At 37.7% G+C, this 12,804-nt stretch overlaps 1 protein-coding gene across 6 annotated transcripts in view; it reads right to left on the bottom strand.

Moving 5' to 3' along the window:
- Nucleotides 1–12,804, bottom strand: part of STXBP4 (syntaxin binding protein 4) — a 214,024-nt gene that overhangs the window by 144,331 nt on the left and 56,889 nt on the right. For 5 of the 6 annotated variants that reach the window (XR_009553085.1, XR_009553087.1, XM_060203767.1 and 2 more), the window contains one exon: nt 12,121–12,212. The exons of the other annotated variant lie outside the window; for it this stretch is intronic. Coding sequence is in view for 3 of the 5 variants with exons in the window: in XM_060203767.1 (XP_060059750.1) it covers nt 12,121–12,212 (92 nt within the window). In the remaining 2 variants the exon portion in view is untranslated. The remainder of the gene's footprint in view (nt 1–12,120; nt 12,213–12,804) is intronic. 6 annotated transcript variants of the gene reach the window in all.

Raw genomic sequence — 12,804 nt, 5'->3', positions numbered from 1 at the left:
TTCAGAACTTCTTTCAGGGCAGACTTGGTGATGGTTGCTTCCTTCAACTGTTGCTTGTCTGAGAAGGTTTTGATGCTTCCATCTAGTCTGAATGACAATCTAGCAGGATATAGTATTCTTGGCTGAAAGCCTTTCTCATTGAGCACTCGATAGATATCTTGCCATTCTCTTCTGGCCTGTAGTGTTTGTATGGAGAAGTCTGCTGCTAATCTTATGGGTTTTCCTTTGTAGGTGACTCTTTGTTTTTCTCTTGCAGCTTTGAGGATCCTTTCTTTATCTTTATTCCTTTCCAATCTAAGTATGACATGTCTTGGTGTCTATAGGTCTGGGTTAATTCTGTTTGGGACCCTCTGGGCTTCTTGAATCTTTATGTCTTTGGTGTTGTCTAGACTAGAGAAATTTTCAGCTATTATGGCTTGGAGAACGCTTTCTTCCTCCCCTTCTCTTTCTTCCTCTGGTAAGCCAATAATGCGTATATTGTTTCTTTTGAAGTCATCCCATAGGACTCTGTTGTTGTTTTCAGCATCTCTTAATCTCTTTTTGAGATCTCTTCTTTTTCAGTTGTCTCTAATTCATCCTCAATCTTGCTAATTCTGTCTTCAGCCTCATAGATTCTATTCTCTCTGCCCTCTACTGCTTTCTGGAGTTCATCTATTTTGTTGCCCTGCTCTGATACTGTTTTAGCTTGTTTAGCTAGTTGCCTTCTTAGCTCAGAGATTTCAGCTTTCAGCTCTCTAATAACCATGAGATAATTAGAATTTTCTTCCAAATTTTCATTTGTTGTTCCTGCATTTCTGATTACAATTTTTTCAAATTCTTTACTCACTCCTGTTATTATTTCCTTGGCTAATGTTTGGATGTTGAACTCGTTGTTTTGTGCTTCGCCCTCTGGAGGACTTTTAGCTGGACTCTTGTTCTGGTTCGAGTCTCCAATATTTTTTCTTGTTGTTTAAACCATTTTATATAATATAACAGTTTTTTCAATCCCTGAGTTGGAGTTCAGTGGTGTAAAAGCCTTTTTTTTTTTCCCCCTGTAGGCTATGGGAGCCTGAGGGCTTTTAAACTATCAATAGGCTTCTTAGCTTAATCACTGACTCCTGACCAAGAGATAAAGCAGGGTGTGGCAGAGATAATCCAGTGGTTATGCAAATAGACTTTCACAGCCCCTCAGCTATGCTACCGAGGTATAGGTCTTCTCCTGAGTTTCCCGGTTAGATCTCTGTACCCTGGTGTCCCTCCCTGTTGCTGCTCCAGATTCTGAGGGTAGTAGCAATGGAGACTCAGAGTTGCACTTGGTGAGTCCTTTCCTCCCTTCAGCTGTCCCCTTGTTGGTGGAGCAGACTGGAGGTGGTGTCTCCACTGACAAACTGTTGAACTGTTAGCAGTCACTTAATCTCTCTTTAGGCCCCTCTCTCCTCTCTGTCACCAGCCACGCGTGTTTGTACTCACGGGTGATTTACTGGGTTTCTGTGGTCATTCTAGTCCTGTCTTGTTTCGGTCCGGGTGGTCTCCTCTGGTATTCGACTCTTGCTTTCTCTTATGGTTTTAAGAGGCTCACATCAATTTACTCTCCTAAAAATGGATAGTAGGTAGTGGAGCCCTTGGTCTGAGTCCTGTGGAGAACAGTCTGGAGAACTCTCCCATAATTTTCAGTATACAAGTCTTTCACTTCTTTGGTTAGGTTCATTTCTAGATATTTTATTGTTTCAAATCTCCTTTTTTAAAAACATTGCTCAACACATCTTTTTCTTTTCTATTTTTTTTTAAGAATTTATTTATTCATTCATGAGAAACATAGAAGGAGAGAAAGAACCAGATGTCACTCTGGTACATGTACTGCCGGGGATTGAACTCGGGATTTCATGGTTGAGAATTCAATGCTTTATTCACTGCGCCTCCTGCTGGACCATTCAAAACTCTTTTGAGTCATCTTTTTGGATTCTCTTTCATTAATTTCTGCTCTGATTTTGATGGTTTCTTTTCTCCTGTTGACTGTCTGTGGGTTTTGTTGTTGTTGTTGCTCTCTTTTTGGTTGGCTCAGTTGTGTGTTAGGTAGTTTACTTGAGGTTTTCACTGTTAATATGGGCCTGTACATCTATAAACTTCCCTCTTAGGGCAGCTTTTGCAGCATCCCACTGTGCCTGGTAATTCATCTGTTCATTGTCATCTTTATCTAAGTAATTTTTTAAAAAATATTTATTTATTTCCCTTTTTGTTACCCTTGTTTTTATTGTTGTAGTTATTATTGTTGTTGATGTTGTTATTGTTGGATAGGACAGAGAGAAATGGAGGGAGGAGGGGAAGACAGAGAGAGGGAGAGAAATATAGACACCCGCAGACCTACTTCACCGCTTGTGAAGCGACCCCCCTGCAGGTGGCGAGCCGGGGGCTCGAACTGGGATCCTTACACTGATCCTTGCACTTTGTACCACCTGCGCTTAACCTGCTGCGCTACCCCCCAGCTTCCTAAATTAGTGAGTTTCTAAGTGATTTTTTTTTTCCTTTTTAACAGTTGTTTCTTAAATTCTGGCCCAGAAGTGGTGTGGCTCAGCAGACAATCTCTCAATTTGTTGCCAGCCATCTCTGAGCACCAGTTTTTAGTTCTGGAAGTTGCTCCTTCACTTTCTTTCTATCCACCTCCCTTGTGGCTTAGGTGGTTTTATTTCATTTTATTTTCTTCTTTTTTCTTTAACAGCTTTATCTTTGACTCATTCAGCTGTCACTTTCCCAGTATGGCGCCAGCTTTCCCTGAGTACTGCCTTTAATCCAGGGAATCTCTCCTTGAAAGTTTTCTGTCCTCAAGCCACACTGTCTTTACTCACCTGTGGCTTGTTGAGTTTCCAATGAAATCTTGGTTGTATTTTGTTGAGTTTTCAGGTGATTTTCACTTATCTTTCTACAAGGATCCTCCGTGATTTTAAGCTAATGTATTGATGCACTTGATTAGTATGGCAAACCCTTCATAGTATGATAAAAATACAGTCTGATGATGTTAAATGTAAGAGTATAACAAAATCTATGTTTTAACTTTATGTTTTCTGTGTTTAACCTTGTGCCAGCAGCAAGTATAGTACCACGTGAAAATTTTAATATACCAATGATTATTAGAATCACTGAGTATTGGGCTGGGAGGTAGCATAATCTTTATGTAAAAGAATTTCATGTCTGAGGCTCTGTGGTCCCAAGTTCAATCCCCAGCACCAATATATGCCTGAGCTGAGCAGTGCTCTGATCTATCTCTCTCTCTCTCTCTCTCTCTCTCTCTCTCTCTCTCATTAAAACAAAAATAAATAAATAGCTAAAAAGATATTTGCTTAAAAATGACAGAAAGCTAATTATATTCTTGGTTCTGGTTATTTTACTCTTCCAAAACCATTGTTCCTTCTTAAAAGATAGTATCATAAAAAATCTGAAGAGTAATAGTAGATGACTAACAACTGAAGCTTGTTACAAACACATACATATTTCATTATTCTATTAATTGTGGCATTATTCTATTAATTGTGGCATTGAAGAGCAAGCAAAAATAATCCATGCTGATATAAATCAGGACGGCATAAAGGTGGGAGTGATGGCTGTTGGCCTGAAAGTTTTCAGTGGTCACACATGAGAGACTAAGAGAAATTGTCAAGTTGAACACTTAAGATTGTTACTTTATAATCTAGGCATTACACTACAGTAAAATAATAATAATAATAATAAGACATCTTTACCAACCCCCCAAAAGGAAAGATATAAGCAAATGACAAACATCCCTAACACAAGGATTATAAAATCTGACCCTGTTGTTTGTGACATGATATAGTTGAAGGGGCAACCACAGTGGAATTCCCCCACCTTTACAGACTGTCAGCATTCTCAACCACAGATCAATTGATATATTTCAGATGAGATGTTATTACTGGTTGCTAACTCAGAAAATGGTCATTATTCTACAAAGTAATAAAATTTTTAATCTTTTTTTTTAAAAAATCTATTTCTGGTGACTGACCTGGTAAGCAATGTTTTTTAGTGTCTTTCAACAAAGAATAAAAAGACCATCACTCCTGTGAGAATATCATACATCAGAAAAGGTAGCAGCAGCAAATGCTGGAGAGTGTGTGGGGTCAAAGGAACCCTTCTGCATTGCTGGTGGGAATATCAATTGGTCCAACCTCTGTGGAGAACAGTCTGGAGAACTCTTACAAGGCTAGAAATGGATCTACCCTATGATCCTGCAATTCCTCTCCTAGGGATATTTCCTAAGGAACCCAACACATCCATCCAAAAAGATCTGTGTATACATATGTTCTTAGCAGCACAATTTGTAATAGCCAAAACCTGGAAGCAACCCAGGTGTCCAACAACAGATGAGTGGCTGAGCAAGTTGTGGTCTATATACACAATGGAATACTACTCAGCTGTAAAAAAATGGTGACTTCACCGTTTTCAGCCGATCTTGGATGGACCTTAAAAAAGATCATGTTAAGTGAAATAAGTCAGAAACAGTAAGATGAATATGGGATGACCTCACTCTCAGGTAGAAGTTGAAACACAAGATCAGAAGAGAAAACACAAGTAGAACCTGAACAGGAATTGGCGTATTGCACCAAAGGAAAAGACTCTGGGGTGGATGGGTGGGGGGGATACATGTCCAAAAAGGATGACAAGAGGACCTAGTGGGGGTTGTATTGTTATATGGAAAACTGAGAAATGTTATGCATGTACAAACTATTGTATTTACTGTCGAATGTAAAACATTAATTCCCAGTAAAGAAATTAAAAAAGACCAAATATCTGATGGATGAAACTAAATATCAAATAAGAATATAATAATATAGAAAAATATAAGTAATAATTTGAGACTTGTTTCAGTTATGTATATGTTGAGGTAAGAAATGCATTTCAACTGTGGATTCAAATACAACAGAAAGAATCTAATACTTTATGAGGATATCTTCTTTTTGATGGCAATAAGAATACAACAAAGGAAATCTTATAAATTGATAAAATGACTATTGTACAACATTGTGATTTGAAGGCACAAGTAGGAGTTATTGCCACTGAAGGACTTTGCAGAATTGCAACAAGCACTTTGCTGTTGCTATTAAATGTTGCTATTAAATGTTGAATATATTCTTATCTGCTTCAGAATCTAACTGTTAAGAAAGAATTAAATTACTAATTTGGAACATGAATATTTCTAAGCAGCTATTAAGAAAGTGTCCAACATTCATATAAAGTTCTTTGAATTTCCAATTTTACTCATATTGCAACTCGAATTTTATTCCAACTTGCTTTTGGCTCTCTTTATTATAAGTGGGCATGGTAGTTTTGTGAAGTTCCAGACAGTATGGAAATGATTGGAGATATTAATACATGCCACTAGAGAGACTAATATATAACACCTGAATCAATAGGAAAAAAGAAAACACTATGCTCTTACAACTCTTGATTTTTTTAATGTTGATTTACATTGTTATTGTTTCAGGGCACAGTTCTATAACTCCACAGGATGTATGTCAACAAACTTCACCTTCAGACCAATCATTCTCCTCCTCCATCATATGGTACAAGGTCCTCAGCTCCCCCTTGACTGTATCCCCCAATATCCTCCTGTAGAAGTATCTGGGTCTGCTTTAAAAGACTACAGTCTGGGGGCTGGACGATAGCGTAGCAGGTTATGCGCAAATGGAGCAAAGCACAAGGACCAGCTTAAGGTTCCCGGTTCGAGCCCCCACCTTCCCACCTGCAGGAGGGTCGCTTTGCAAGTGGTGAAGTAGGTCTGCTGGTGTCTTTCTCTCCTCCTCTTTGTCTTCCCACCCTCTCTCTCAATTTCTCTCTGTCCTATCCAACAGCAACAATGGCTATAACAACAATAACACCACAACAAGGGCAACAAAATGGGAAAAATAGCCTCCAGGAGCAGTGGATTCATAGTGCTAACACTGAGGCCCAGCGATAACCCTGGAGGCAAAAAACAAAACAAAACAAAAAAAAACTACAGTCCATTGAGATTTCATTCTTCATTTTCCCTTGCTTTGTTTCTTAGGTTCCACCTTCAAGTGAGGTCATCTGGTATTCACACAACTGGCTTGTTTAACTTAACATGACACGTTTCATCAATGTTGCAGCAAAACAGAAGATTTCATAATTTCTTGCAGCAGAATAGTATTCCATTGTGTATACATATAATTTCCTTAACCATACCTCTGTTGTTCGGTGTTTGGGCTTGCTTTCAAACTTTGGCTATTACAAATAGTGTTGGCACAAATATAGGTGTGCACAGATCTTTAGATAAGTATTTTGTGTTCTTTGGATATGAGAGGCATTGCTGGATGATATAGTAGATCCATTTCTAATGTTCTAAGGAATTTTCAGACTGTTTTCCCAGGGCCTGGATCAATTTACATTTTAATTAACAGTGTAAAAGTATGCTCTTCTCTTCACATCCTCATTTCAGTACTTTTTAATGTCTGACATTCTCACCATGTGAGGTGCTATCTCATTATTGTCTTGGTTGGCATCTGTCTGATAATCAGCAGCTGAACACTTTTTCACATGGATTTTGACTATCTCGATATTTAAAAATTTTATTGGATAGAGACAAATAGAAATCAAGAAGCAAGGGGGAGGGGGAAAAGAGGGAGAGAGAGAATAAGAGAGTGAGAGAGACACCTGTGCAGTGTTGCTGCTTATGAAGCTTACCCCTGCAGGTGGAGACCAGGAGTATGAAACTTAGTCCTTGCACACTATAACATGTGAGCTCAACCAGGTGTGCCACTGCCCAGTCCCACTATCTGATTTTTTTTTTTTTTTTGTGACAGAGAGAAATGTAGAGAGGAGGGGAAGAAAGAGAGGGGGAGAGAAAGGCAGACACCTGCAGACCTACTTCACCGCCTGAGAAGCAACTACCTTACAGGTGGGGAACCGGGGGCTCGAACCAGGATCCTTACGCCGGTCCTTGCACTTTGAGGCACATGCACTTAACCTGCTGCGCTACTACCCGACTCCCTCCCTGACTTTTAAATGGGATTTTTGTTGTTGTTGTTGTTTTCTGAGTTATTTTTTATTATTTTTATCCCTTTATCTTCTGTATGCCATATATATCCCAGTTATATATACCCCAGTTAGGGTGTCTTTGTTTTGGTGATGATTACTTTTGATGTGCAGAAGCTTTTCAACTAGATGCAAATTTTGATTTATTTTTTTGTTTTTCTTGCTGATGGACTTCAGTGTCAGAAGACATATCTTAAGCAAACATCAGGTTATATTCTGCCAATGTTTTCTTCTATTTATTTTATGATTTCTGGACTAACATCTGAAATTTAGAATTGGCATTTGTGCATAGTGACACTGATGCTCCTGTTTCATTCCTCTGCATGTGCTCACCTAGTTTCCACAAAAACACTGATTAAAAACTTTCACCACGGGGCCAGGTGGTTGTGGCGCATCTGGTTAAGTGCACACATTATAGTGCACAATGACCTGGGTTCAAGCCCCTGGTCCCCACCTGCAGGGGGAAAGCTTCATGAGAGGTGAAACAGGGCTGCAGGTGTCTCTCTATCTCTCTCCCTATCACCCCATTCTCTCTCGATTTCTGGCTGTTTCTATCTAATAAATAAAGATAATTTTTAAAAAGTTAAAAAAAAAACTTTCACCATTTAATGTTTTGGGTTCCTTTGTTATAGATTATTGGTACAGAATGTGAGGGCTTATTAATGAGCTCAAGTATATTCTATTCATCTAATTGTTTTTATTCCAGCACCATACAGTTTTTATTACTATAGCCCTGCAATATAGTTGTTGATCAGGAAGCATAATGCCTTCACTTTTTCCTTCTTTCTTTAGGGTTTCTCAAGTGATTATGTATCTTTCATGTCCATAAATGTTCTGTACCATTTATTTTATTCATTGGGGGTTTAAAAGAATTGCTCTTTCATTTTTTTTGGAAGACATTCTTTTAAAAAAATATATTTATCCCCTTTTGTTGACCTTGTTTTTTATTGTTGTAGTTATTATTGTCATTGTTGTTGGATAGGACAGAGAGAAATGGAGAGAGGAGGGGAAGACAGAGAGGGGGAAGAAAGATAGACACCTGCAGATCTGCTTCACCACCTGTGAAGCAACTCCCCTGCAGGTGGGGAGGCGGGGGCTCAAACTGGGATCCTTATGCTGGTCCTTCCATTTTGCGCCACCTGCGCTTAACCTGCTGTGCTCCCATAACCAGACTCCCAGAATTGCTCTTAATACTGGCTTAGGTAAGATGGTCATCTTGATGTTAATTATTGCAATCAGTAACAGGGGATAGCTTTCCATTTTCTTGTGTCTTTTTTTTTTTTCTTTTAACTTGATTTTGCAGTGATTCATAGTTCTTAATGTACACGTCTTTTACCTCCTTTATTAAATTTAATCCCAGTTAACTAATTCTTTTGGATGCTATTGTAAATGGGATTGCTTTATTTTTTATCTTTTACATCTTCTTTATTTTATCTATTGTTTTTTTTTTGCCTCCAGGGTTATTGCTGGGGCTCAGTGCCTGCATCAGGAATCCACTGCTCTTGGAGGCCAATTTTTCCCCCTTTTGTTCCCCTTGTTGTAGCCTTGTTGTGGTTATTATTGTTGTTGATGTCATTCATTGTTGGACAGGACAGAGAGAAATGGAGAGAGATGGGGAAGACAGAGAGGGGGAAAGAAAGACAGACATCTGCAGACCTGCTTCACTGTCTGTGAAGTGACTCCCCTGCAGGTGGGGATCCGGGGGCTCGAACTGCGATCCTTCAGCTGGTCTTTGCCCTTTGCACCACATGCGCTTAACCCGCTGCGCTACCGCCCAAGCCCCTATTTTATCTATTTTTTAAAATATTTTATTAGATAGAGCCAGAGATAAATTAAGGAAGGGGGTGATAGAGAAGGTAAAAGAGAACTGCAGGAGTGCTTCATAATTCTTTTCCTTCTTACTTGCTCCTTGCATAGAAGAGTGTCATCATTTTTTAAAAATTTTATTACCTTTATATATCTATTGGACAGAGACAGCCAGAAATCAAGAGGAAAGAGGAATACAGAGAGGGAGAGAGACACAGAGACACCTACAGCCCTGCTTTGCCACTTGCAAAGCTTTCTCCTGCAGGTGGGGACCGGGGGCTTGAACCCAGATCCTTGCACATTGTAACATGTGTGCTCAAGCAGGTGCACCACCATCCAGCACCATACATCACTAGTTTTTATATATTGATTTTGTAGCCTGTCACAAAATAGCAATTGATACAGAAAATGTGTTGCATGTGTGAGGCACTGAGTTTGATCTCTATACCAATAAATAAATAAATTAATTAATTAATTAATTTATAAAAATGGAGAGGGGTGCTGATCAATTTCTCTCTTCCTCAATAAAACAGAATTATTTTAGAAATTTAAAATAACTATTCAAAATTACTATCTTCCCTAATTAGATTAGAAAAAGGTAATGGCAATAAATGATCCATTTGCAATAGTATCAAAAACTAAATACCTATTCAGACCTAAGCAAAATATATGAAATGATAATATTCTCTAGTAAGATCTAAACCAATGGAGAAGTAAACCATGATGATTTATCTCATACCATACTCTAAATTCAGTAAATTTCCAATTTTAAGGATATTCCAGTTGAATATTTGTTACTATATGAAATAATTATAAGCTCTTCTAGAAGGCTGAAATCACATAGTAAAAAAAATTACTGTATGATAAAGTTTTCATTTCAAACTAGTGACAAAAAATGAGAACGATGGCATTTAAATAAATAATGATGTAATAATCAAGGTATGGAAGTAACCTAAATGCTCATCAACTGATATTGGAGATATATATCTACACTATAATTAAAAATGTTATTTTATCCTTCAGGACAAAATGGATGGACCTGGAGGTGATTGTACTAAGCAAAATAAGTACAGGCACGAATAATAATTACTGGGTCATTTCACTCACATTTGGTATATAAATAATGAAATTATATGAATTTTTTAAAAGGCAACTAAGGCGAGAGTTGGGCGGAAGCACAGCGGGTTAAGTGCACATGGTGCAAAGCACAAGGACCAGAGGAAGGATGCCGGTTCGAGCTCCCGGCTCCCCACCTGCAAGGGAGTCACTTCACAGGAAGTGAAGCAGGTCTGCAGGTGTCTATCTTTCTCTCTCCCTCTCAGTCTTCCCCTCCTTTCTCAATTTCTCTCTGTCCTATCCAACAATGAAGACATCAATAATAACTACAACAATAAAACAACAGGGGCAACAAAAGGAATAAACAAAGTATTTTTTTAAAAAAAGCAACTAAGGCATCTATTAGACTTTGTGACAAGTATGGTGGTCAAGGATGGCACAGAACTTTGGTGGTGGCTGACATGGTATGAGCATTTATAATTTTGTTGCCCATTATCGAATTACTAGTAGGGTCAACTGGTGGTGCACACATCACAGTGCACAAAAACTCAAGATTCAAGCCCCTGGTCATCATCTGCAGGGGGAAAACTTCACAAGCAGTAAAGCAACACTACAGGCGTGTCTCTCTCTCCCTCTATATCTCCCACTTCCTTTTACGCAAATAAATAACTATATTTTTATTGTTGTTGTAGTTGTTGTTGTTGTCGTTGTTAGATAGGACAAAGAGAAATGGAAAGAAGAGGGGAAGTCAGAGAGGGGGAGAGAAAGACACCTGCAGACCTGCCTCAGGCCTGTGAAGGTACGCCCCTTCAGGTGGGGAGCCAGGGGCTCGAACCGGGATCCTTACACCAGTCTTTGTGCTTTGTGCCACCTGCGCTTAACCCCCTGCACTACCACCCGACTCCCAAATAACTATATTTTTAAAAATTACTAATAAAAAAATAAAATGATGATGGAACAAGGACAAGTAATTTAAGGCCCTACGTCTTGAAATCACAAGAATAAGTTTTGAATGAATTCAAGACACAAATTGTATATAACATGCATTCCTTACTAAAATTATATTTATAACCTTTTCTATATTAGTTATACTACTAATCATATGTAATTATAAAGTAGTAAACTACATTATGTCATTTATATAAAATGAAATATACCAAAAATTAACTGAAAGAATTGACAATAACAAACTTTAAAATATATAGGATATGTAATTTATAAAGTGAATAGAGTTCGAACATCCATTTTACATAAAGTATTAAAATAGGCAAAAGTAATCTTGTCAGAGAGGAGAGTTGAAGAGAATCGTAATAGTAATTGGGAGAACATCAGAGTTCTGGAAATTTATTTTTAAAATGATTTTTATTTATTTATTTGAGAGAGAGAAATTTAGAGGGGAGGAGAAGATAAGAGAGTGAAAAAGACAGGGAGAGACACCTACAGCTCTGCTTGTGAAGATTTCCCCTGCAAGTGGGGGCCAGGGAGGGGGTTGAACTTGGGTCCTTGTTCACTGTAATATGCACACTTAATCAGATGCACCACCACCTGCACCATAAATATTTTGTCTTAAATGTATTTTTTGAAAATTAAAAAATAATTTTAATTTATTTTCATTTGATAGGCAAAGAATAAAGTGAGGGGGGAGAGGAGATAGAGAGGAAGAAAGACAGAAATCACTGCTTCACCAAACTGAAGCTTCCCACCATAGGTGGGGCTTTGGGGCTTTTGCACACTGTAATATGTGTGTTCAAGCAAATTTACCAGTACCCAGCCTCTTCTGGGTATTTTTTTTTTAAATACCAGATGCTCAGCTCTGGTTTATGGTGGTGCAGGGAACATGAGACCTCAGAGCCTCAGTTATGAAAGCCTTTGTATAAATATTAAGGTATTTCCTAGGCCCAGGCAATATTTTAACTTATATTAATAATATTTTAATGAATATTTAATATTCATTAAGGATGTTTCCTGATGTGTATGCTAATTACATGAAGATGTCTACAGCTGTAAAATTTGAGCGCGTATTCATTTGTAATCTGAGCCTTTTCCCAGGGTAAGTTTAGAGATGGGACTACCATGAGGGAGCAGTAAAAGAGAGGGATAGAGAAAATCTGAGCATTACTATTTGCATAATTCTGATAAAGGGAAATGTCTACATATATAACAAATAATATTTAAGACTTATGACATGTAGCCAAGAGAGTTCTATAGTGTATACTCTACCTGTGAATCTAAAATGTTGGAAATTTCATGTGTGCCAATATTTACTTCATCCAAATGCAAGCAAAACAAGTTTCTGGCAACCTGGACAAAATCTAAAATGGAACATTTTTCAGTAAGAACACAGCGTTTAACCTCATATAAAGAAATATTACCTTTCTTCTACATGAAGTTAAAATTATGTTATAAGAATGCTTCAAAGTGAACTTATGTAATTACTTTAAAAATGTATTCACTAAAATAACAGAAATATAAGCTCATAGGGAAAGAAAAGATAAACTGATTTAATTTATTTCAACTAACTATTGAAGTTAATAATTTTCTGAAACATATGACAATATTATGACACAACTTTTATAGATAAAAAAATTGAAGGTATAGTAGTAACAATAGCAACAGTTACTGCTCATCTAGCAGTCTCCTTATATTAGGCACAGGCTATAAATTTTTTATTCATGAGAATTTTCTAATGTACCTCTTTTCCTCTTCATTTAAAAAAACAAATCTCTCTAAATAATTTCAGTTCTGTGCATCCATTTCCGTGCGTGATACCAGTTTCTATCTGAGTGCTGGTCTCAATATTTTTTTTCTTTGTTTTTGTTTGCCACTAGGGCTATTTCTGGGGCACGGGACCTTGTGAAGAATCCACTGCTCCCGGTGGCCATTTTTTCTTTTCTTTTTTTAAAT

This window comes from Erinaceus europaeus, chromosome 12, assembly GCF_950295315.1.
Source record: "Erinaceus europaeus chromosome 12, mEriEur2.1, whole genome shotgun sequence".
In the NCBI taxonomy this organism is placed as follows: Eukaryota; Metazoa; Chordata; class Mammalia; order Eulipotyphla; family Erinaceidae; genus Erinaceus; species Erinaceus europaeus.
This window is presented reverse-complemented; position numbering and strand designations above follow the sequence as displayed.